The sequence below is a fragment of the Silurus meridionalis genome, chromosome 2, assembly GCF_014805685.1.
Source record: "Silurus meridionalis isolate SWU-2019-XX chromosome 2, ASM1480568v1, whole genome shotgun sequence".
In the NCBI taxonomy this organism is placed as follows: domain Eukaryota; kingdom Metazoa; phylum Chordata; class Actinopteri; order Siluriformes; family Siluridae; genus Silurus; species Silurus meridionalis.
The window spans coordinates 26208972-26232386 of NC_060885.1; the positions used below are offsets into that span (position 1 = coordinate 26208972).

The 23415-nt window shown below is 38.5% G+C and overlaps 1 protein-coding gene across 3 annotated transcripts in view; it reads right to left on the minus strand.

The window, feature by feature from the left end:
* The window catches only part of herc4 (HECT and RLD domain containing E3 ubiquitin protein ligase 4), a 46685-nt gene extending 27078 nt beyond the window's left edge, over positions 1–19607 (minus strand). The window contains exons 1-7 of one of the 3 annotated variants that reach the window (XR_006928131.1): positions 19409–19607; positions 6290–6553; positions 2982–3141; positions 1957–2033; positions 1440–1661; positions 1256–1347; positions 736–866 (exon numbers count right to left, since the gene is read on the minus strand). Coding sequence is in view for 2 of the 3 variants with exons in the window: in XM_046869249.1 (XP_046725205.1) it covers positions 736–866; positions 1256–1347; positions 1440–1661; positions 1957–2033; positions 2982–3141; positions 6290–6515 (908 nt within the window). In the remaining variant the exon portion in view is untranslated. Of the gene's footprint in view, positions 1–735; positions 867–1255; positions 1348–1439; positions 1662–1956; positions 2034–2981; positions 3142–6289; positions 6554–19408 lie in introns of those variants that run through there. The other 2 variants (XM_046869249.1, XM_046869259.1) reach the window with 2 other exon arrangements.
* Between the last annotated feature and the right edge of the window lie 3808 nt (positions 19608–23415).

The window sequence follows — 23415 nt, forward strand, 5'->3', positions numbered from 1 at the left end:
TTCAGCTTCCTCAGCAAAGCAGTTGTCATCTTGGTGGTGTGTTTGGGGTTGTAATTATGTTGGAAAACTATTCTTTGGCCCAGTTACTGAAAGGAGGGCATCATGTTCTGGTTCACAAGTACATGTTTCCCTCAATGAACTGCAGCTCCCCAGCGCCCAGACCACGATGCTACCACCACCAACATGCTTGTCTGTAGGCAAAGCACAATTTTCTTGATATTCCTCAGCAGGGTGTCACCACACATGCTGGAGACCATCTGAGCCAAACAAGTTTATCCTAGTCTCATCAGACGACAGGACATGGTTCCAGTAATTCATGCTCTTGGACAGGTTGTCTTCAGACTGTTTGTGGTTTTCTTGTGAGGCCATGCAAACTGACTTGTTGCAGTGTGGGGCGTATGGTCTGAGCACTGACAAATGGACCTTCTGCTTCTGCAACGTGTAAAGCAATGATGGCAGCACTCATGTGCCTGTTTTTTAAGCCAGCTATACAAGCTGTACATTGACTACTCTAAAATATATCAAAGTTTAATTTCTATAGTATTGTCCCTTGAGAAGATGTACTAAAATGGTTGCTGAGATGTGAGGGGTGTACTCACTGAGATACTGTGTGTTTATGTATCTATACAATAAACAAATATTAACATCCTTAATAACAATAGCTTTGCTAATAACCCAGTTGCTACCTTTGTTTGCTTTGTAGAAACAGGTTGTAAAAGGGTAAGTTATACTTACCTACCACAAGCGATTTGTGTAACAACATTTCCCATGAGTTCAAAAACCTTTCGTGGGTTAACTTCGTGGTTTATGGTATTGTGGCCCAGCTGACCATATCCACCTGCTCCAAATGTGAACACACCTCCCTCCTAAAGAAGTCAAGATAATCAGGATTTCAAAATATCCAAAAGGTGTTGTGCCACAAGTTATACGTTCAGGATTTTAGAATAATTTAGCAATTTAGCTGCTGATTAAAGGATAGCTGTGTGGAAATCAGGAGAAATGTAAACATTTGTCTAGCTTTAATAAAGGAAGTATCCAACAAATTAGAAAGTTGAATTTAGGAAGCTCAAACAGTGAAGAAAATGTGTCTTAGAAAAAGCGAGACAAACAGAGATCTCTAGCAAGCTTCTATTAACATCTAATTTATAGCATTTACTGAACGGCTTATTCAGACCGACTTACAATTTCTCACTTGTGCAACTGAGCAGATAACGGCAGTTGTTGTTAGAGAGTTAGAGTAAATTTCAAACTGTACCTTTGTTAATGCAGCAGTGTGATCTTCTCCACAACATATATAAACGACCCTTTGTGATCTGAGTGTCTTCAGCAAGGAAGGAAAACATCGATCTTCAAAAAAATAAAAGCGAGATATGTTCAGTGGTGAATTAAGCACTAAGCTAATTTTATTATGAAGCTATTATATAAAGTTCATAACACACCCTGATTATCATTTAGGCCCAGCTGGCCAAACTTGTTTCGTCCCCAACCAAATACAGCTCCAGACATTGTCAGTGCAAAGCTGTGAGCACCTCCTGCTGAGATCTGGGCAAATGGGATGCCCTGTAAAGACTGGATGACCTGTGGGGTCAAAGCACAAGGTCCCTCTTTCCCCAGTCCTAATTGTCCATACCTATTTTGCCCCCAGGAAAATATCTGACCCCCTGGACGGTGTGTGAAAAAAGGGATAATGAGACAATTTAACTGGTAATAACAAATTAGTATTAGTAATAATTTATAATTGACCATGCAAGAGAAAATTAGTATATTTAGAATATCTAAATTAAAAGGGTATGTAACAGATAAACACAGATTAGGCCATACATGGCTCTTTTTTAAACCATGGATAGCTAAATGTTAAACAGTTTGTATATTGTCAGTATAGAGCTTTCACATTGAGTCTTAATTGGGCATCTATTGTGTTTCATTAAAGAAAACATGTTTGAGCAACATACTTACTCCTAGACAGTGCAAGGGAATGCCTATAACCACAGCAGACCTGAACAACATGGACTTCTGACAAACTCTTGACTGTTCTGTGGAGAAGGTTACTTCTTTTAGGGGTTGTAGTTTGTTCTCTGTAACGCTCCATTTGGACAGTGACACAATTTGTATAATTTTGTCTCTGTTCACCACAGATTATAAACAAATGAATTATTCTTTGTTGATTTGAAGGCGTGCTTTGGCTCAGTGTCATACGCAAAATATGAATTCCTCTTCATCTCACGTGTTTTAGGAAAATGTTCAACGTTTTTTTTTTTTTTTTTGCCAAAACTGATTTGCTATTAATCATTTTTCCCACCATACTGATTAGAGTTCCAGCTGAGAAAAGCAGCCTCCAGGAGCTGCCACCATGTCAGGCTGTACATTCGGTTACGTTCACTATGTTTTTTTGTGGCAAAATAAAAACTTGTAATTCCATGTGAATTTAGGAATTTGGCAGGCTTGTTGGTTTGTTTTCAAACTTTAGCTGGGCTCTTTTCTTTGTTACAAAAGCTAATTCACTCTTAGGAGGCCTAATAACTGCTTTCCCAGTTGGATGTTACCAAGAAAATGTCAGGAAAATATCTGCTGTTTCTACTTGCTACAGTCCTAATTTTCAAATTTGCATACTTACGTAATCTTGGTATTGTGTTTTCCCTTGAACCATGTCTGGTTGTTTGCCACATGGTTTTATTTTTAATTTTTTTATACAATGCAATTTGACATTAAAGGTGAACAAATGTTCTTGCATGTTTCTACTAAGGCGTGTTTAACATCGGTGTGTTGACTTCAGTTTTGACATATTATCTTCTACTGTAGTAAGCTAGAGTGTTTTTAATGTAGCTACAAACAGGTATTAAAATGTTAGTTTGTCTGTATATTGGCTATTTTAAATCAGCCTGTAGCTTGAAAACTTACAGCTGCAAAGTTGTTTTCCCAACACAAGCAACATCCTACATAAAGGCAATGCATATCCATAGAAGGTAAAAGTTGTACTTCACCTGGGCACACGCATACATTCTTCCTTGTTGGCAAGGCCGAGCTGTCCATCAGAAGCCTGTCCCCATGCAAACACTTGTCCTTTGTCGTTTACAACAAGAGTGTGAGACTCACCGCAAGATACCGCTACAATATTCTGAGCATCAAGTGCCATTACTTGCTCTATATAATAAACACACACAAAACAGATTTTCTTTCAGTATTCAATAGAATACTCATGCATATAAAGTGCTTATAGTTCTGTAACTGTTTTGGACGTAAATACTACCGTGGCCAAGAAGTGCAAAACACATTAACATATCAGAACAAATTAACAAATTAAAAAACACTAACAAATTTGAAAGCAAAATAACAATTGCAAAAACAAATTAACAAATCCAAAAACAAAATAACAAATCCGAAACTCATTCAGACAAACTGGAAAAGGTAGGTATAGTTCGTGAATGGAACACTTACAGATCACTGAACGAGACACCTGTCATTCAAGATATACAGAAAGTATGAACTATATCTAAATCTAATAATATTTAATTACTTTGTTCCTTGTACATGTTTAAAGTTCTCCGTTTACTGCACAGAAATCAGCAGTTATATACAAATTGATAAAAATGCAAGCCAGAACATATAAGGTCAAGTAAAGACTACCTGAGATCTGAAGAAAAAAAAACCTGGAGAAAAAGGAAACTCAAAATGGAATCATTCTTCTTCAGGGTGCCATTTAACAAATGTATCAAATTAACAGAATCTCATATAGAAAAAAGGCAAATGGTATTATATGGTGTTACATATGTTAATAAGCATACACAATATCAACAAGCCAGATCACTTTGCAGCTTTACACGTTGGGCTTTTTATCAGCTACACCTTTCTTATAGGTGCATGTTGTGATGTGGCTTAGTGTAGGACTGTACTGAGACAGATCCACTGAGGGACATGACCTGATACTAACTGAACATGTTACCTGTTTCCTTACATATATTTTACTGTATATATTTCACACTTATTAAACCTGACAGGGCACACCTGTGAAGTGAAAACCATTTCAGGTGACTACCTCTTGAAGCTCATCAAGAGAATGCCAAGAGTGTGCAAAGCAGTAATCAAAGCAAAAGGTGGCTACTTTGAAGAACCTACAGTATGACATATTTTCAGTTGTTTCACACTTTTTTGTTATGTATATAATTCCACATGTGTTAATTCATAGTTTTGATGCCTTCAGTGTGAATCTACAATTTAGTCATCATAGTCATGAAAATAAAGAAAACTCTTTGAATAAGAAGGTGTGTCCAAACTTTTGGTCTGTACTGTGTATATTATATATATATATATATATATATATATATATATATATATATATATATATATATATATATATATACACACACACACACACACATTTGAAATATTCAACCCCTAAAGAGTTTTAAGGATTTATAAATAAAAATCTTTTCAAAGTGCAGGATTCTGCTTTGGATGGCTTCTTAATGAGTTTAGTGATACATAAAATCAACACAGAAAATGTATGATGTAGTATTTGTGTGTGACAGTATATTTTGTTAAGATCGCCATGTCACAATTATTCAACCCCTATATAAAATTGTTGTTTTTAAAGCTTTCTGACAGTTTTTATGGCCTGAAGTGGAGCTAAAACATCATTAAGCCTTTGGGAACTCTATAACGATCCTTCATTTGCTTCAGCTGTGATGCATATATAAACCCCGACCATGAAGGTGTTCAAGGTGAGTTGCAATCATGGGAAAGACAAAGGAGCTGCCACAAAAGCTGACAAAGGAGATTGTTTCATCACATCTGAAGGGCCTTGGGTATAAGATGATTTCCAAAAGATTTTACATTCCAAGGGACACCATTGAGAGCATTATAAGGAAGTTTAAAACTTATGGAACAGCTGCAAACCTGCCTGGCCGTGGAAGAAAGCTCACAATTTCATCAAGGGCCCTTAAGCAACTTAGTCAGGACAGCTAAGAAAAACCCCTGTGTGGGATGACATGGATGACATGATAAAGGCTGGTACAAGTGCTTCAGTGGCAACTATAAGACGTGCACTGAATAATCAAGGACTTCATGGCCAGACCCCAAGACGCACTCCACTCTTGACCTCAAGAAACATCAGGAGTCGACTAGAATATGCCAGGAGGAATTTGGATAAAACTACAGAGTTCTGGGAGACAGTTCTATGGACTGATGAAACCAAACTGGAACCTTTTGGACATATGGACCAGCGGTATGTTTGGCGTGCAAAAGTTCAGGCTTTTGCCAGAAGAATACCATCCCCACGGTCAAGCACGGAGGTGGGTCAATAATGATGTGGGGCTGTTTTTCTGCGGCAGGAACTAGCAATCTTGATTTTGTACCTGGCATGCCTTCTGTTGACAAATTAAACCTTGGTGATCATTGGATATTCCAGCAAGACAATGATCCCAAGCACACCTCCAAATCAACCAAAGCTTGGTTGGGGAAAAGATGCTGGAGTGTCCTGGAGTGGCCTTCTCAGTCACAAGATTTAAATCCAATTGAAAATCTTTGGTGGGATTTAAAGAAGGCAGTTGCAGCATGGAACATCACTGAGTTAGAGGCTTTTGCTCGCGAAGAATGGGCAAAGATTCCAATCGAGAGGTGTAAGAAGCTTTTCAGCACTTATCGAAAACGCTTGTTAGAAGTTATAAAAACTAAAGGGCTCTTCACAAGGTACTGAAGCTGGGGGTTGAATAATACTGCACATGCTCATGTGTTACAAGAATTAAAATTTTCAATTGAACTTCAAAGTTAAGTCAACGCCTGTTGTGAAAATCAATCAAATATGTATCAATAAATAGTTTGTTATTACACAAGTTTCTTTTTTCTTCATTTATTTTCATTATCTTTCATCAACATCATCGTCTATTTAGGTGAGGGGGTTGAATATCTTTGATTATGTATATATATATATATATATATATATATATATATATATATATATATATATATATATATACACACACACACACACACACACACACACACACACACACACACACACACACACATATATACTATATACACACTGGCGTGTTCTGGTAGCATGGTATAGACAGGACAAAAACTCCTTCAACTGTTGAGCAGTGAAGATGACATTATTTCAGAATTGTTCAATTGTTTATAAATTGTTCTCTAATTTTGATCTCCAGTGTGTGTGTGTGTGTGTGTGTGTATATATATATATATATAAAATAAAACACACACACACACACACACACACACACACACACACACACACACACACACGCGCACGTGTATAATGCTGTGACTGTACCTGGTTTTTTGCGTGCCTTGTCATGCCCCAGCTGACCCAGGTCATTGCAGCCGCATGTATACACGGTTCCATCTCCAAGAAGAAAAACAGTATGTCTTCTCCCACAGCCAACCCCTCGCACCACCTTGCCGTTTAAGAATTCACACTTGCGGGGCTCTACTATTATCTCTTCGTCAATTCCACCCAATCCAAGCTGCCCATAGGAGGCATTTCCCCAACACAGCATAGCTATGGTGATAACTTCGGCTTCACCAAGTTCAAAGCCTGCACAGTCAGAAGAACAGGTAAATAAGAAACAGCAGCAGAGGATCATCAAGCTTCAAATGTACATTCTTGTCAACTGTCTCTACATTAATGTGTGAATAAGAAACCAAGTGCAACAAACAAAACATCAATGTAGGGAAACATTTCAAATCTGTGATTAAGAAAGCATTGTACAAGTCCAATGGCATATCATCTCAAGTGATTTATTGTTATTTTAATCACCTTCTCCCCTACATGCAACGTGCAAACAATGTAACGCAGTACAACAGTTGTAAAATAACTTTCTTTTGGCTTCTCCCATAAGGGGTTACCACCACAGCAGATCATCCGTATCCGTGATCCGCATGTTTGATGTGGCACATGTTTTACACTGGATGCCCTTCCTAACGCAACCCTCCCGTTTATTAGTGCTTGGGACCAGCCCTGGGCCGTGGCAGTGAAAGCGCCAAATCCTAACCACTAAACCACCAGTTCAAATCCCAGCATGACCAAGCTGCCACTGCTGGGCAGCTGAACAAGACCCTTAACTATTCAGCTGTATAAAAATGAGATCATAAAAATGATTTTCAAAAATGTCACTCAGAATAAAGTGTCTGCAAAATGCTGTAAATGTAAGTGACTAGTTAAAAAAAAGTATTGCATATAAAGTAAGCAGGGAATAGAAATGACCAGCATGAGAATGATTGTGAGCATCCTACTGTACTATGCCAAATGATGCCTAGATAAAGAAATATGATCTAGTGCAAAATATACATGTATTAAGATAAAAATATTCAATAAGTGGTGGCAGTTGCATAAAGGTATGATCTGGAGTGGTAGGGAAGCTGTCATTTAACCTGCTGTAGAGTCATTTTACTACAGGAAGAAGGGAAGAACAATGCCTGGCATGAGCTGGATGAGAGAAGCCAGTGATTATAGACTGAGCTTTTAATTGGCATCTGGTTAAGTAAATCTCTCGTACTTGTGGGAGATCAAATGCTGATGATTTTTAGTGCAGTCCTCGGTGTACTCTGACTGAATTATTAGGATGGACACTGGAAAGCTATTGCAGAGAGTAAATAAAACAATTTAATAAAATAAACACACTATGGTAAACAACCCCAATTCCAAAAATTTGGGACACTGTGTAAACTGTAAATAAAAACAGAATGCAATGACTGCAAATCTCATATACACTTATAAATCTCCGTATCTAATTCACAATAGACCAGAGAAAACAAATCTAAATGTTTAAACTGTTGTAATGTACCATTTTACGAAAAAAAAGTACTTTTTCTTTATTAAAGAGGATTACTAAATAAGAGAGAGAAAATAAGACAGGTCTCTTAAAATGAACAAGTAATTAGTTTTTCTTTTTGGCATTTTTATTGCTGAAATTGCATACAAGATATATATATATATATATATATATATATATATATATATATATATATATATATATATATTAGGGCTGCAACAACAAATCTATAAAATCGCTAATAAACGATAATGAAATTCGCTGTCAACGAATGCTGTTATGGATGAGCTGGGCTGTTCGAGTTGCAGGTTAGCATGATGGCAAGACAATGCAGCTGCTTGCGAAAATGGCGGCGACTACAGGGTAGAGACCTATGCAGGATGGATTTTTCAGTCCCACTCCCACAAAAATAGATGTTATTTTCTCCCGCTCCCGTATGTAATATTCAAGTTTTGTCTTGCTCCTGCCAGCAAAAGCCCGCAGGTAAAATGTACAAGTAGTACAACTGCTTCTTCTTGCTACTTTGCTTTTCTTGTTTTACTTGCTTCCCTTTTGAATCCTTTTTATTTTATTTTAGCTGCAATTGTTGCTTTTGTGCAGTAGATACATAATTTATTTGTTTTTAGTAAGTAATTGTATTTTTTTTTATATTTTTAAGACCATTTTGCGGGAGTCCTGTGGATAATTATTTTCTCCCGCAAAACCGCACACGAGTATTTTAACACCCGCATTCATCAATCAAATCTTGTACCCGCCACACTCATTTGAAGGTCTCTAATTTTAATGTCCATTCTCCGACTTCACTGTCACGCTTAGTAACACATACAACTGTGCCCTAACCAGTGCAACAGTGAAAAGGGACCCCTCTCAAACCGCGCCGTGTTCCGAACTTTGTTTAAGCCACATACACCAGTATTGCGGTATACTAAATATTCATATCATAACAAAAATAGACACCGGTATACCGACCAGCACTATTTATAGATTTTATTTTTTACTTAAACCAATCAGACATTTTATTTAAAATTGTTTTTAAAATGTAAACTGTTGATATTTACAAATGTTAATAATATTAAACTGCATTAATAAAAAAATGACAAGCAATTTTATGTTTTACATTTCTATCCCCCTAACTGTACTGAAATTTAATCAAATCATATAGGGTATTGTTTGTAGAATTTTGAGTAAAATACTGAATTGAATCCATTTTGGAGTAAGGCTGTACGGATGCACTGTATATACATTTTTAAGCACGGTTGTCAACTTGAAATCTGCAATTATCATTAAAAACAATACAAATGTTGATTTGCACAAATTGCTTCACCTTACATACTTAAATGCTTAGATTTAAAATGTCTAAATTAAAGATGTAAAAAGCTGGCTTTTGCCTTTTTTTAAAGTACACTTGCAAAAGTATTGACCCCCCCATTGGCATTTTTCCTATTTTGTTGCCTTACAACTTGGAATTAAAATTTATTTTTATTTGGATTTCATGTAATGGACATACACAAAATAGTCCAAATTGGTGAAGTGAAATGAAAAAAATAACTTGTTTCAAAAAATTCTAAAAAATAAATAACGGAAAAGTGGTGCGTGCATATGTATTCACCCCCTTTGCTATTAAGCCTCTAAATAAGATCTGGTGCAACCAATTACCTTCAGAAGTCACGTAATTACTTAAATAAAGTCCACCTGTGTGCAATCTAAGTGTCACATGATCTCAGTATATATATATATATATATATATATATATATATATATATATATATATATATATATATATATATATATTATAATCAGATCATATAATACAGAATCATATAATCAGATCACATGTTCTGAAAGGTCAGGGACAAAGTTGTGGAGAAGTACAGATCAGGGTTGGGTTATAAAAAAATATAACTTTGAAAACTTTGAACATCCCACGGAGCACCATTAAAGCCATTATTAAAAAATGGAAAGAATATGGCACCACAACAAACCTGGCAAAAGAGGGCCGCCCACCAAAACTCACGGACCAGGCAAGGAGGGCATTAATCAGAGAGGCAACAAAGAGACCAAAGATAACCCTGAAGGAGCTGCAAAGCTCCACAGTGGAGATTGGAGTATCTGTCCATAGGACCACTTTAAGCCGTACACTCCACAGAGCTGGACTTTACGGAAGAGTGGCCAGAAAAAAGCCATTGCTTGAAGAAAAAAAATAAGCAAACACATTTGGTCTTCGCCAAAAGGCATGTGGGAGATTTCCCAAACATATGGAAGAAGGTACTCTGGTCAGATGAGATTAAAATTGAGCTTTCTGCCCATCAAGGAAAACGCTATGTCTGGCGCAAACCCAACACCTCTCATCACCCCGAGAACACCATCATGGATGTTTTTCATCAGCAGGGACTGGGAAACTGGTCAGAATTGAAGGAATGATGGATGGCGCTAAATACAGGGAAATTCTTGAGGGAAACCTGTTTCAGTCTTCCAGAGATTTGAGACTGGGACGGAGGTTCACCTTCCAGCAGGACAATGACCTCGAGTGGTTTAAGGGGAAACATTTAAATGTCTTGGAATGGCCTAGTCAAAGCCCAGACCTCAATCCAATTGAGAATCTGTGGTATGACTTAAAGATTGCTGTACACCAGCAGAACCCATCCAACTTGAAGGAGCTGGAGCAGTTTTGCCTTGAAGAATGGGCAAAAATCCCAGTGGCTAGATGTGCCAAGCTTATAGATACATACCCCAAGAGACTTGCAGCTGTAATTGCTGCAAAAGGTGGCTCTACAAAGTATTGACTTTGGGGGGGGTGAATAGTTATGCACGCTCAAGTTTTTTTCTCTTATTTCTTGTTTGTTTCACAATAAAAAATATTTTGCATCTTCAAAGTGGTAGGCATGTTGTGTAAATCAAATGATACAAACCCCCAAAAAATCAATTTTAATTCCAGGTTGTAAGACAACAAAATAGGAAAAACGCCAAGAGGGGTCAATACTATTGCAAGGCACTGTAAATACCATGAATTGGGGTTTTAACATTTTTTTTTTATCGGATTAACAGAAGGAGGAGAAGGAGAGGACAAAGACGTCTACAGAGACAGCAGGAAAAGGAGAAATGGAGTTAGTGCTTTAAATGCTGGCACGATGCTGGCAGGTTGCTGATATGATGGAGAGGAGAAAAGTAGATATGTTGTGTGTTCAGGAGACCAAGTGGAAAGGGAGTAAGGCCAGGTGTGGATGGAAAGAGAAATGGTGTAGGGGTGATTCTGAAGGAGGAGTACAGTAAGAGTGTAGTGGAGGTGAAGAGAGTTTCTGATAGGATGATGAACTTGAGGCTGGAAGATGAAGTTGTGATGATAAATGCCATCAGTGCTTATGCTCCACAAGTGGGCTGTGAGATGGAGGAGTATGGAGGCATGTAGGTGAGGAAGGAGAAAGAATTTGTACCAATTGACCAGGCAGAGGGACCGATCTGGGAAGAATGTACTGCAAGTTAGAGCAATAAAGGATGGAGATGAAAATGTGTTGACTAGTGAGGAGAGTGTGTTGAGAAGATAGAGGGAGTATTTTAAGCAGCTGATGAATAAGTAAAATGAGAGAGAGAGAAGGTTGGATGGCGTGGAGATGGTGAAGCAGAAAGTGGATAGGATTAGTAAGGAGGAGTTAGTAAGTATAGAATTAGTAAGAGCAGCATTTAAGAGGATGAAGAGTGGAAAGTCGGTTGGACCAAACAACATACCCGTGGAAGCATGGAGATGTTTAGGAAAGATAGCAGTGGAGTTAACCAGGTTGTTCAACAAGATTTTGGAAGGTGAGAGGATGCCTGAGGAATGGAGAAGGAGTGTGCTGGTACTGATCTTCAAGAAGGAGGGAAATGTGCAAGCCTGCAGTAACTACAGGGGAATAAAGTTGATCAGTCACACCATGAAGATATGGGAAAGAGTAGTGGAAGCCAGGCTGAGAGAAGTGGTGACCATCTGTGAGCGAAAGTATGGTTTTATGCCAAGGAAGAGCATCACAGACACATTATTTGCTTTGAGAATGTTGATGGAGAAGTATAGAGAAAGTCAGAAGGAGTTGCATTGTGTGTTTGTAAATATAGACAAAGCATACGACAGGGTGCCGATAGAGGAGTTGTGGTATTTTATGAGGAAGTCAGGTGTGTCAGAAGTTTGTGAGGGTGGTGCAGGACATGTATGAGGACAGTGTGACAGCCCTGAAGTGTGCAGTAAGAATGACAAACTGGTTCAAGTCGGAGGTTGGATTGTTTTAAGGATCGGCTCTGAGCCCTTTCCTGTTTCCAGTGGTGATGGACAGGTTGACGGACGAGGTCAGACAGGAGCCTGGGGTCAACAGTGCAAAGTAATGGAGAGTGTGTTAAAGAAGTGAAGAAAAGAGTGCAGGCAGGGTGGAGTTGGTGGAGAAGAGTGGCAGGAGTGATTTGTGATAGTAGGGTATCTGCAAGCGTGAAAGTGAAAGTTTATAGGACTGTGGTGAGATCTGAGATGTTGTATGGTTTAGAGACAGTGGCATTGAGTAAAAGGCAGGAGGCGGAGCTGGAGGTAGCAAAGCTGAAGATGTTGTTTTTGTTGGGAGTAAAGAGGAGGGACAGGATTAGGAATTAGTTTATTAGAGGAACAGCCCATGTAGGACTTTTTGGAGACAAGGTGAGGAAGGCGAGATTGAGATGGTTTGGACATGTGCAGAGGAGGGACATGGGGTATATCAGTAGGAGAATGCTTAGGATGGAGCCACCAGGAAAGAGGAAATGAGGAAGGCCAAGGAGGAGGTAGAGCTGGGCGATAAATTGATTTTATCGATTAACTCGAATGTGTAGTTTACATCAATATGTTTTAATAAAAATCGGTTTTCTCTTTAATGTCCGCCGACGCTCCCCTCTGGGCTCCCATAGTTTCGAAAGAACTCCCCCCCGCGCGTTTGCTATAGAGATACACAAACAACATGGCAGCGAGCAAGCAAAGGTAGCAGTGGCTTTAATTTACTGCAGCATCTCCAACAGAGGCATGCTGTCGAGTGGGAGAGATGTAGTGCCCTACGAAATGATGCCTTCAGTGTGAATCTACAATTTTCATAGTCATGAAAATAAAGAAAACTCTTTGAATGAGAAGGTGTGTCCAAACTTTTGGTCTGTACTGTATATATATATATATATATATATATATATATATATATATATATGTGTATATGTATATGTATATATAATGTATTATATATATATATATATATATATATATATATATATATATATATATATATATATATATATACAGTGGAACCTCGGGTTACAATTTAATTCGTTCCGGTACTTTATTCGTAACCTGAAAAGTTCGTATCCCGATACAAATTTCCCCATAATAATGAACAGAAACTTCGGTAATTCGTTCTGGACAACCAAAAATATTACTTAAATAAAAATAAAGCCAATATTCACTAATATTATTTACTTTTAACATGTTATATTAAAATCATACCACATAAAAACATACAAAAGAGGAAAAGATCTTTACCGGGTACTTTCCCTTTGAGAAGACTCGCTGCAGGAGACGACGTTTGTAGAAGGGGGAGGAGGGAGAGTTATTGTTTGGAAGGAGAATCTTATTATATTATATTATTTATATATTATTATATATTATATTATAGAATATTAAAGACAGTGTTATTAACACGAAGGCTGAGACAATTGTTGCATTAGAGGGAAAATGAGAGCTGTTTCTTTAAGGCTACTATCAGTTGGTATTGAAGTCCAGAGTGAAATTCATTATGGGTATTGTACTTCGGAAAAGACTGTAACCCTGCTAATCTATCTTCATAAAAACAAGTAAAGTGGTTATGCATCGGCTAATGTTGTCCATCTCATCATTTCACGAGCATCAACTAACGAGGTTGTTACGCTGCCGCCGGGAAAAGTTCAAGCGGATAAGTAACACGATGCTCTCGCTAGGGACACAGGACGCTAACTGATGTGACGAGCTGCGTGGATAGAGCAAAAACAACCAACTTGCCTGCGATTTTTTGGTGAGCGACGTTCGTATCCCGATATATTGTTCGTAACCAGGGGCAATATAATATATATATATATATATATATGCTTAAAATCAACCTGCATATGACAAAGAAGATGTAAAAAAAAAAAGTTGTAACTTTATTAAATGGGTTAAAGTGCAATCAGAAACAACAAGCCATTGTAAATTGTGAAAATAGAACGTAACATAACATAAAATGAGCAAACCTACAAAGAAAAATGAGGTTTGGAGTGATTTTGCCTTTACCTTTCTGAAAAACTCCACAGTAAAATGAGTTGAAATTTGAAATAAGAATATAATAGACAGGGAGATTCTAAATAAGAATTATTTGACAGATTGAGCAAACCTCAAAAAAATGTTTTATGAGCGTTTGATTGTGGTGATTCAAATGCTCTGATTGTTCTGTTTCTTAACGGAAACGCCGTACTGAAGCGTCTTTACAGGTATTTTGACCGCTCCCACCACCCATACTGGAAGTGTACGATTAGACGCGCAACACTAAACAAAGTGCGGCTGCTTAACCGTGTATTTTCAGGATGCGGCTGCTTAAGCGCAGTCTTGTGCTGCCGCTGTCTTGTTCACTTCGTAGGGCACTACATCTCTCCCACTCGACAGCATGCCTCTGTTTGAGATGCTGCAGTAAATTGATGCCACTGCTACCTTTGCTTGCTCGCTGCCATGTTGTTTGTGTATCTCTATAGCAAACGCGCGGGGGAGTTCGTTCGAAACTATGGGAGCCCAGAGGGGAGCGTCGGCGGACATTAAAGAGAAAACCGATTTTTATTAAAACATATCGATGTAAACTACACATTCGAGTTAATCGATAAAATCGATTTATCGCCCAGCCCTAGTACAGACCAAAAGTTTGGACACACCTTCTCATTTAAAGAGTTTTCTTTATTTTCATGACTATGAAAATTGTAGATTCACACTGAAGGCATCAAAACTATGAATTAACACGTGGAATTATATACATAACAAAAAAGTGTGAAACAACTGAAAAATTTCATATTCTAGGTTCTTCAAAGTAGCCACCTTTTGCTTTGATTACTGCTTTGCACACTCTTGGCATTCTCTTGATGAGCTTCAAGAGGTAGTCACCTGAAATGGTCTTCCAACAGTCTTGAAGGAGTTCCCAGAGATGCTTAGCACTTGTTGGCTCACCCCTAAACCATCTCGATTGGGTTCAGGTCTGGTGACTGTGGAGGCCAGGTCATCTGGCGCAGCACCCCATCACTCTCCTTCTTGGTCAAATAGCCCTTACACAGCCTGGAGGTGTCCTGTACACAGCCTCATTGTCCTGTTGAAAACTAAATGATGGTCCAACTAAACGCAAACCGGATGGAATAGCATGCCGCTGCAAGATGCTGTGGTAGCCATGCTGGTTTAGTATGCCTTCAATTTTGAATAAATCCCCAACAGTGTCACCAGCATGTGGAATTATATACATAACAAAAAAGTGTGAAACAACTGAAAATATGTCATATTCTAGGTTCTTCAAAGTAGCCACCTTTTGCTTTAATTACTGCTTTGCACACTCTTGGCATTCTCTTGATGAGCTTCAAGAGGTAGTCACCTGAAATGGTTTTCACTTCACAGGTGTGCCCTGTCAGGTTTAATAAGTGTGATTTCTTGCCTTATAAATGGGGTTGGGACCATCAGTTGTGTTGTGCAGAAGTCAGGTGGATACACAGCTGATAGTCCTACTGAATAGACTGTTAGAATTTGTATTATGGCAAGAAAAAAGCAGCTAAGTACAGAAAACGAGTGGCCATCATTACTTTAAGAAATAAAGGTCAGTCAGTCCGAAAAATTGGGAAAACTTTGAAAGTGTCCCCAAGTGCAGTCACAAAACCATCAAGCGCTACAAAGAAACTGGCTCACATGCGGACCGCCCCAGGAAAGGAAGACCAAGAGTCACCTCTGCTGCGGAGGATAAGTTCATCCGAGTAACCAGCCTCAGAAATCGCAGGTTAACAGCAGCTCAGATTAGAGACCAGGTCAATGGCACACAGAGTTCTAGCAGCAGACACATCTCTACAACAACTGTTAAGAGGAGACTGTGTGAATCAGGCCTTCATGGTAGAATATCTGCTAGAAACCACTGCTAAAGAAAGGCAACAAGCAGAAGAGACTTGTTTGGGCTAAAGAACACAAGGAATGGACATTAGACCAGTGGAAATCTGTGCTTTGGTCTGATGAGTCCAAATTTGAGATCTTTGGTTCCAACCACCGTGTCTTTGTGCGACGCAGAAAAGGTGAATGGATGGACTCTACATGCCTGGTTCCCACCGTGAAGCATGGAGGAGGAGGTGTGATGGTGTGGGGGTGCTTTGCTAGTGACACTGTTGGGGATTTATTCAAAATTGAAGGCATACTGAACCAGCATGGCTACCACAGCATCTTGCAGCGGCATGCTATTCCATCCGGTTTGCGTTTAGTTGGACCATCATTTATTTTTCAACAGGACAATGACCCCAAACACACCTCCAGGCTGTGTAAGGGCTATTTGACCAAGAAGGAGAGTGATAGGGTGCTCCGCCAGATGACCTGGCCTCCACAGTCACCGGACCTGAACCCAATCAAGATGGTTTGGGGTGAGCTGGACCGCAGAGTGAAGGCAAAAGGACCAACAAGTGCTAAGCATCTCTGGGAACTCCTTCAAGACTGTTGAAAGACCATTTCAGGTGACTACCTCTTGAAGCTCATCAAGAGAATGCCAAGAGTGTGCAAAGCAGTAATCAAAGCAAAAGGTGGCTACTTTGAAGAACCTAGAATATGACATATTTTCAGTTGTTTCACACTTTTTTGTTATGTATATAATTCCATATATAATTCCACATGTGTTAATTCATAGTTTTGATGCCTTCAGTGTGAATCTACAATTTTCATAGTCATGAAAATAAAGAATGAATAAGAAGGTGCGTCCAAACTTTTGTACTGTATGTATGTGTATATATATATATATATATATATATATATATATATATATATATATATATACACACACACATACATACATATACACACACACACATACACACACAAACACACATACATATACACACACACCGCAATTTCCGGACTATAAGCCGATACTTTTTCCCACGCTTTGAAAATCGCGGCTTAAACAATGAAGCGGCTCTTTATGGATTATTCCCGGGGTTTTTTCATTTCACAAGCTTCATGCTGCCAAAAAACTGAGCACCGTAACATTAAACCAATGAAATTGCAGAACAGATTATGGTAAACCAATCAAACTCTTTACATTAAATCAGATGCGCTCCCACTGAATCGGCCTGCACATCATCATAAACATGGATGAGGTTCCTCTGACGTTTGACCTGCCTCTCACTCGACCTGTCAACAGGAAAGGTGAATCATTTGTCACGCTAAAAACAACCGGGCATGAAAAAATGCACTTCACCTGTGTTCTGAGCTGCACGGCATCGGGAGAAAAGCTTCCACCGATGGTGATTTTTAAACGCACGATGGTGCCAAGAGAAAATCCCCTGAGAGAAATTGTTGCGAAAGTCAACAAGAAAGGATGGATTGTCAGCGGGGAATTTGCCTCCAGATGAAAATGACGAGAGCGACAATGAAAACGATCCTGAGAAAATATTGGATGTAATTCTGAGGCTGTTCAACTCGGACACTAAAGGAGATGACTTCATTAGTTTCAGTGTGCAGGAGGAAGAAGACAGTGACTAATGACTTTCTTGGTAGGCTACTGTTTACAAGCCGTGTTGCAGGCACTGTCTTTCGTTAAAGCCTGTGTAAAGTTCATTTGTTTCAATGTATGCACCTGCCGCTTATAGACATGTGCGATGTGTTTATGTTAAAACATAAATACATTTAATTCAGTGGGTACGCTTAATAGTCTAGAAATTACAGTATACACAAAAATCTCAGCAACTATTTTAGTAGATCTTGTCAATGGACAAACTATAGAAATGGAATTGAGATATTTTAGAGTTGTCAATGTTCAGCTTGTATAGCAGTATAGATTTACTGTCCTCTGAAAATAACTAAACATACAGCCATCATTGTTAAAATATCTGGCAACAACATGACGTGCAGATAACAGCTACTGTACATCATGTAACCACGCAAAGCCACGTGTCCTATTCATCATGTTTAGGGCCACAACTAAGGATTATTTTGATGACACCCCCCTGCACCAATGCATATTTTTTTCTTTTGTTTAAATCAAGTCTGTGAGCTTGCTGTGTTTCTCCATTTCATTCTTATATGTATATAAGATTAGAGCATTGTAGATTATAGCATTTGTCTAGTACAACAGTAACTTATCTTTTTTTTTTTTAAACGTGATTTACTGCTTTACTACGTTCAAATGCTTGTTTTTAATGTTTATATATTAAATTTTTGTATATATCATTTTATTATTATACATTATATGAATTATATATTCTAGATGCTTATATCTTCACAGATGAACAAAATATCTGTGTATTTCTTAAACAAAAATTTGTCAAAACAATATTGTATTATATTTTATGTAGATTTTTTTAAATCATGGTTGTCAAATTGCAATCTGCAAAATACAATACAAATGTTGAAAACAAATCGCTTCACCTTTCATACTTAAATGCTGCTGTTGTTTTTTTTTTGTTTGTTTTTTACAGAAAAAAAACAACCCAGCATGAGTGACTTTGTTTAAAAGAGAAATCACCCATGCACTCCTTAACAAGCACTATAAACTTTATAATGTCTAAATTAAAGATAGTTAAACTCAATATGTGGCTTTTGCATTTTTTGTAAAGTTGTTTTTTATACATAAATACCATGAATTAGGGTTATAATAAGAAAACTATCTTATTATAACTACTAGTTGGCTAATTTTATTTTCAATCAGCTTTCTAGAAATTTTTAGTGTGGAAGAGAAGCACACAGTACATACACCGCTAAACAGCGTTTTCATGCAAGATTGCTTAAAGAAAAGAAAAAAAACAAAAAGAAAGAAAAGAACACACTGTAGACTGTGTATATTTGGGCCACATTTCTGTCATCTCTTTAATGTTAATGTAAGTGAACTGGTTAAGTGAAATACAGAACTCCCACTGCAGCAGCATGTTAAGAGGGGAGCTATACTATTTACATTATATGTACACACACACATACACACGCACACACACACACATACATACATACATATAAAATGTGTGTAAGTAGTCCTGCTCATTCAGGATTTGACAGTAGATCTGATGGTATTTGAGATCATCAGACACAATTAATCGGATTAATCAGGCACATTTTTAACCAAGAACAGCAAACAGCACGAATAAAGCCCGTATTAATGCGCGACTACTGTCTCTCTGTCTCTCACTTTCATTGCAACACCGGCTAAGTGTGCAAGACACAAGCTAATCAAGCACCGAAGATAACTTCATAAAAACGTCACTTCTCGTCCACGGTTCTCTGTGGACATTCTGTCCAAAGCACGCTACTATAAAATCGTGAACTGACAGTAACGCTTCGGTCTCCCAGCCTTGGCCGGCCAGCCTGCCTACTTACAACCGTTAACTGGATCAGCGAATTCCTGCTAGCATTACAGTTAGACCTTGCTTACCTGTTGTTAGTGAGTTGTAGCTCAGATAAATTTTTCCACCTCTAGACCTTAAACTCTACAGATTATAAAGATGATTATGTGCAGAAGAAATGCTTTGTCCTGTCAACACCCCCCCAAACACCGGAGTCGGAGATGTGGGCGGGAACAAATCCGAAATAGAAAACACGCGAAGGTATTTCTGTAACGCTAGCAACACACCCCGGATATGACGACATGGTTGGTTCGCCTTCGCTTCGCAATAACGGAAGTAGTGAGTTGGTCACTTAATTTTCATTTATTTATTATTATTTTTTTATGGGATTGCTAATGCCTGACGAAAAATATTAAGTAAATATATATATATATATATATATATATATATATATATTGCAGAAACAAACAAAAACAAATACTGAAACAGAAGCATCACCATAGTGAACAATGGTCTTCTACTTGACCATGTACACCAGAGACTTAGAATGCAGGTTGGACCTCTGCCACCTTCTGACAGTTCCTGATGACTTTGTGGTGGTGGTCAGGTGCATCAGGATGTACAGGAGTCACAAAGTTTTTTTTTTTTTTTTTTTTTTATTTTATATCAAGAAGCTTTTATTGTCATTTCAACCTTACGGGTGCATCTCAATAAATTAGATTATCATTAAAAAGTTGATTTAGTTTAGTAATTCAATACAAAAAGTGATATGAAATGTATTATATAGATTCATCACATGCAGACTAATATATTTCTAATACATATCTCAAAAAATTGCCCACTGAGCAACAGTCCAGGCCTTTTGCCCTTTGCCCAGGTAAGACACCGCTGACATTGTCTCTGGTTCAGGAGTGGCTTGACACAAGGAATGCATCAGTTGTAGCCCATGGATACAGACACCACAAGTGTCCAATATTAAACCTTTTCAAAATTTTCACATTTTCTGTAAGCCATAATCATCAATATTTAAAGAAATAAACACTGGAAATATATCAGTCTGTGTTATGACTCTATATAAAATACACGTTTCACTTTTTGTATTAAATAACTAAAATAAATCAACTTTTTAATTACATTCTAATTTATTGAGATGCACCTGTATATAGCTGAAGCAGTACACAGTGAACTAAGACAATGTTTCTCTAGAACCCTGGTGCTATAGAAGACAACAGTGCTACATCACAGAGCACAGAGATACATAGAGAACAGAGAGCTAAGGACTACATTTAAGTTGTCCTAGCCACACAAAGTGCATTATGCACAACCTAGTACAAACAGTACGAGACAAAAGACAGTGAAAACAGACAACACAAGACAGTGTAGGACAGATGCACAAAAAAAAAATAGCGTCATCCGTCTCCATACTACTCTGTCCTCTACATTTGCCTCTTTCAAACCAACTACCTGCATGTCTTCATTCACCACATCTATAAACCTCCTTCTTGGCCTTCCTCTTTTCCTCCTTCCTGGAAGCTCCATACTCAGCATTCTTCTACATATACCACACGTCCCTCTTCTGCACATGTCCCAACCATCTCAATTTGGGCCTCTCTCACTTTGTCCCCCAAAAGTCCTACATGCACTGTTCATCTAATAAACTCATTTCTAATCCTGTCCATGTTTGTCACTCCCAATGAAAATCTCAATATCTTCAACTCTGCTTCCTCCAGCTTCACCTCCTGTCTTTTAGTCAATGCAACTGTCTTTAAATCTTCCAGCATTGCAGGTCTCACCACAGTCCTATAAACTTTCTCTTTCATTCTTGCAGATATCCTTCTATCACAAATCACTCCTGACACTCTTCTCCAGCCACTCCACCCTGCCTGCACTGTTTTCTTCACTTCTCTAACACACTCTATATCACTTTGCACTGTTGATCCCAGGTACCCAAACTCCTTCACCTTCACCATCTCTTCTCCCTGCAACTGCACCACTCAGTGGAGTGGTGCAGTTGCAGGGAGAAGAGAATGACAGTGGCAGTGGCCCTCCCTTCATTCGCACACATGTACTCTGTCTTATTCCTACTTTCATTCCCCATCTCTACAGTGCATACCTTCACCTCTCCAGGCTCTTCTCAACCTGCTCCCTACTCTCACCACAAATCACAATATCATCCAAAAACATCATAGTCCTGGAGACTCCTGTCTGTCCTCGTCTGTCAACCTGTCCATCACCACTGCAAACAGGAAAGGGCTCAAAGCCGATCCATGCTTGATGCAGTCCCACCTCCACCTTGAACCATTCTGTCGTTCCCACACTGTGTGCACAATTATTAGGCAAGTGATTATTTGGAGCATATCATCATTTTATCCATAATTTCCAAGTCCAAGCTGTATAAACTTGAATGCTTATTGGATTTATTGCATATCAGGTGATGTGCATTTGTGTAACGAGGAGGGTGTGGCCTAAGGAGATCAATACCCTATATCAAGGTGTGCATAATTATTAGGCAGATTCTTCTCCTCAGGAAAAATGGGACAAAAAAGGGATTTAACTGAAACTGAAAAGTCAAAAAATGTAAAAAGTCTTTCACAGGGATGCAGCACTCTTGAATTATGTAAGATATTGAGGTGTGATCACAGAACCATCAAATGTTTTGTAAGCAAATAAATCAACAGGGTCACAAGAAACATCTCGAGAAGAAAAGACGCACATTAACCGCCAAAGATTTGAAAAGAATCAAACATGAAGCTACCAGGAACACATTATCCTCTAGTGCTGCCATATTCCACAACTGCAAACTACTTGGAGTGTCAAGAAGTACGAGGTGTTCAGTTCTCAGAGACATGGCGGGGTAAGAAATGCTGAAACCTGACCACCTCTGAGCAAGACAAATAAGTTGAAACGTCAAGATGGATGCGCCCGTGGTTGGATCTGTTACACAGAGCTCCACTTCGACTCAGATGCCCGCAAGGTGGAGGTGGGGTACTGGTATGGGCAGGTATTATTAAAGATGAGCTAGTTGGACCTTTTCGGGTTGAAAATGGACTCAAAATCAATTTTCAGACCTACTGCCAATTTTTAGAAGACACTTTCTTCAAGCAGTGGTACAGGAAAAAGTCTGCATCTTCAAGAAGACTGATTTTTATGCAAGACAACACTCCATCACATGCATCAAAGTACTCCACTGCGTGGCTGGCCAGTAAAGGCCATAAAGCTGAAAAACTAATGACATGGCCCCCTTCTTCACCTGACTTAAACCCTATTGAGAACTTTTGGGCCCTTCTTAAGCAGGAAATGTACAGTGAAGGTAAACAGTACACCTCTCTGAACAGTGTCTGGGAGGCCGTGGTTGCGGCTGCACAAAAAGTTGATTCTGACCAGATCAAGAAATTGACTGACTCCGTGAATGGAAGGCTTGTGACTGTTATCGAAAAGAAGGGTGGCTATATTGGTCACTGAGATTTTCTTTTTGAAATTTCAGAAATGTTTATTTGTAAATTTTGAGTTTGTTTATTATTCTCACTTTAACAGGTGAAAATAAACAAGTGAGATGGGAAAATCTTTGTTTTTCATTTAGTTGCATAATAATTCTCACACTAATAGTTGCCTAATAATGGTGTACATGTAGATATTCTCTTAAGAAAGCCAAAACTTCACTTTTACTACTTAAATGTTCCGGTTTGAGGGTTTGCTAACATTTTGAATTGACCAAGAGCAGTGTAGTTGTAAAATAACAAAATGAATCCTCAAAAATACAACTTGCCTAATAATTGTGCACACAGTGTACTACACACTTTACTGCTGTCAGACTGTTCTCATTTTTTTCCTGCACCACCCTCACATACTTCTCTGCCACACATGACTTCCTCATACAATTCCACAACTCCTCTCTCGGTACCTTGTCATACGCTTCCTTTAGATTCACAAACACACAATGCAACTCCTTCTGACCTTCTTTATACTCCTCCATCAACATCCTCAAAGCAAATATTACTTTTCTCCAATTCTGTTTCGCCAACCTCTTTCTCCTTATGCTTTCTTGCACTTCCTCATTCCACCAGCAGGTCTATGTCTTCCTTTCTCTTTCCAGATG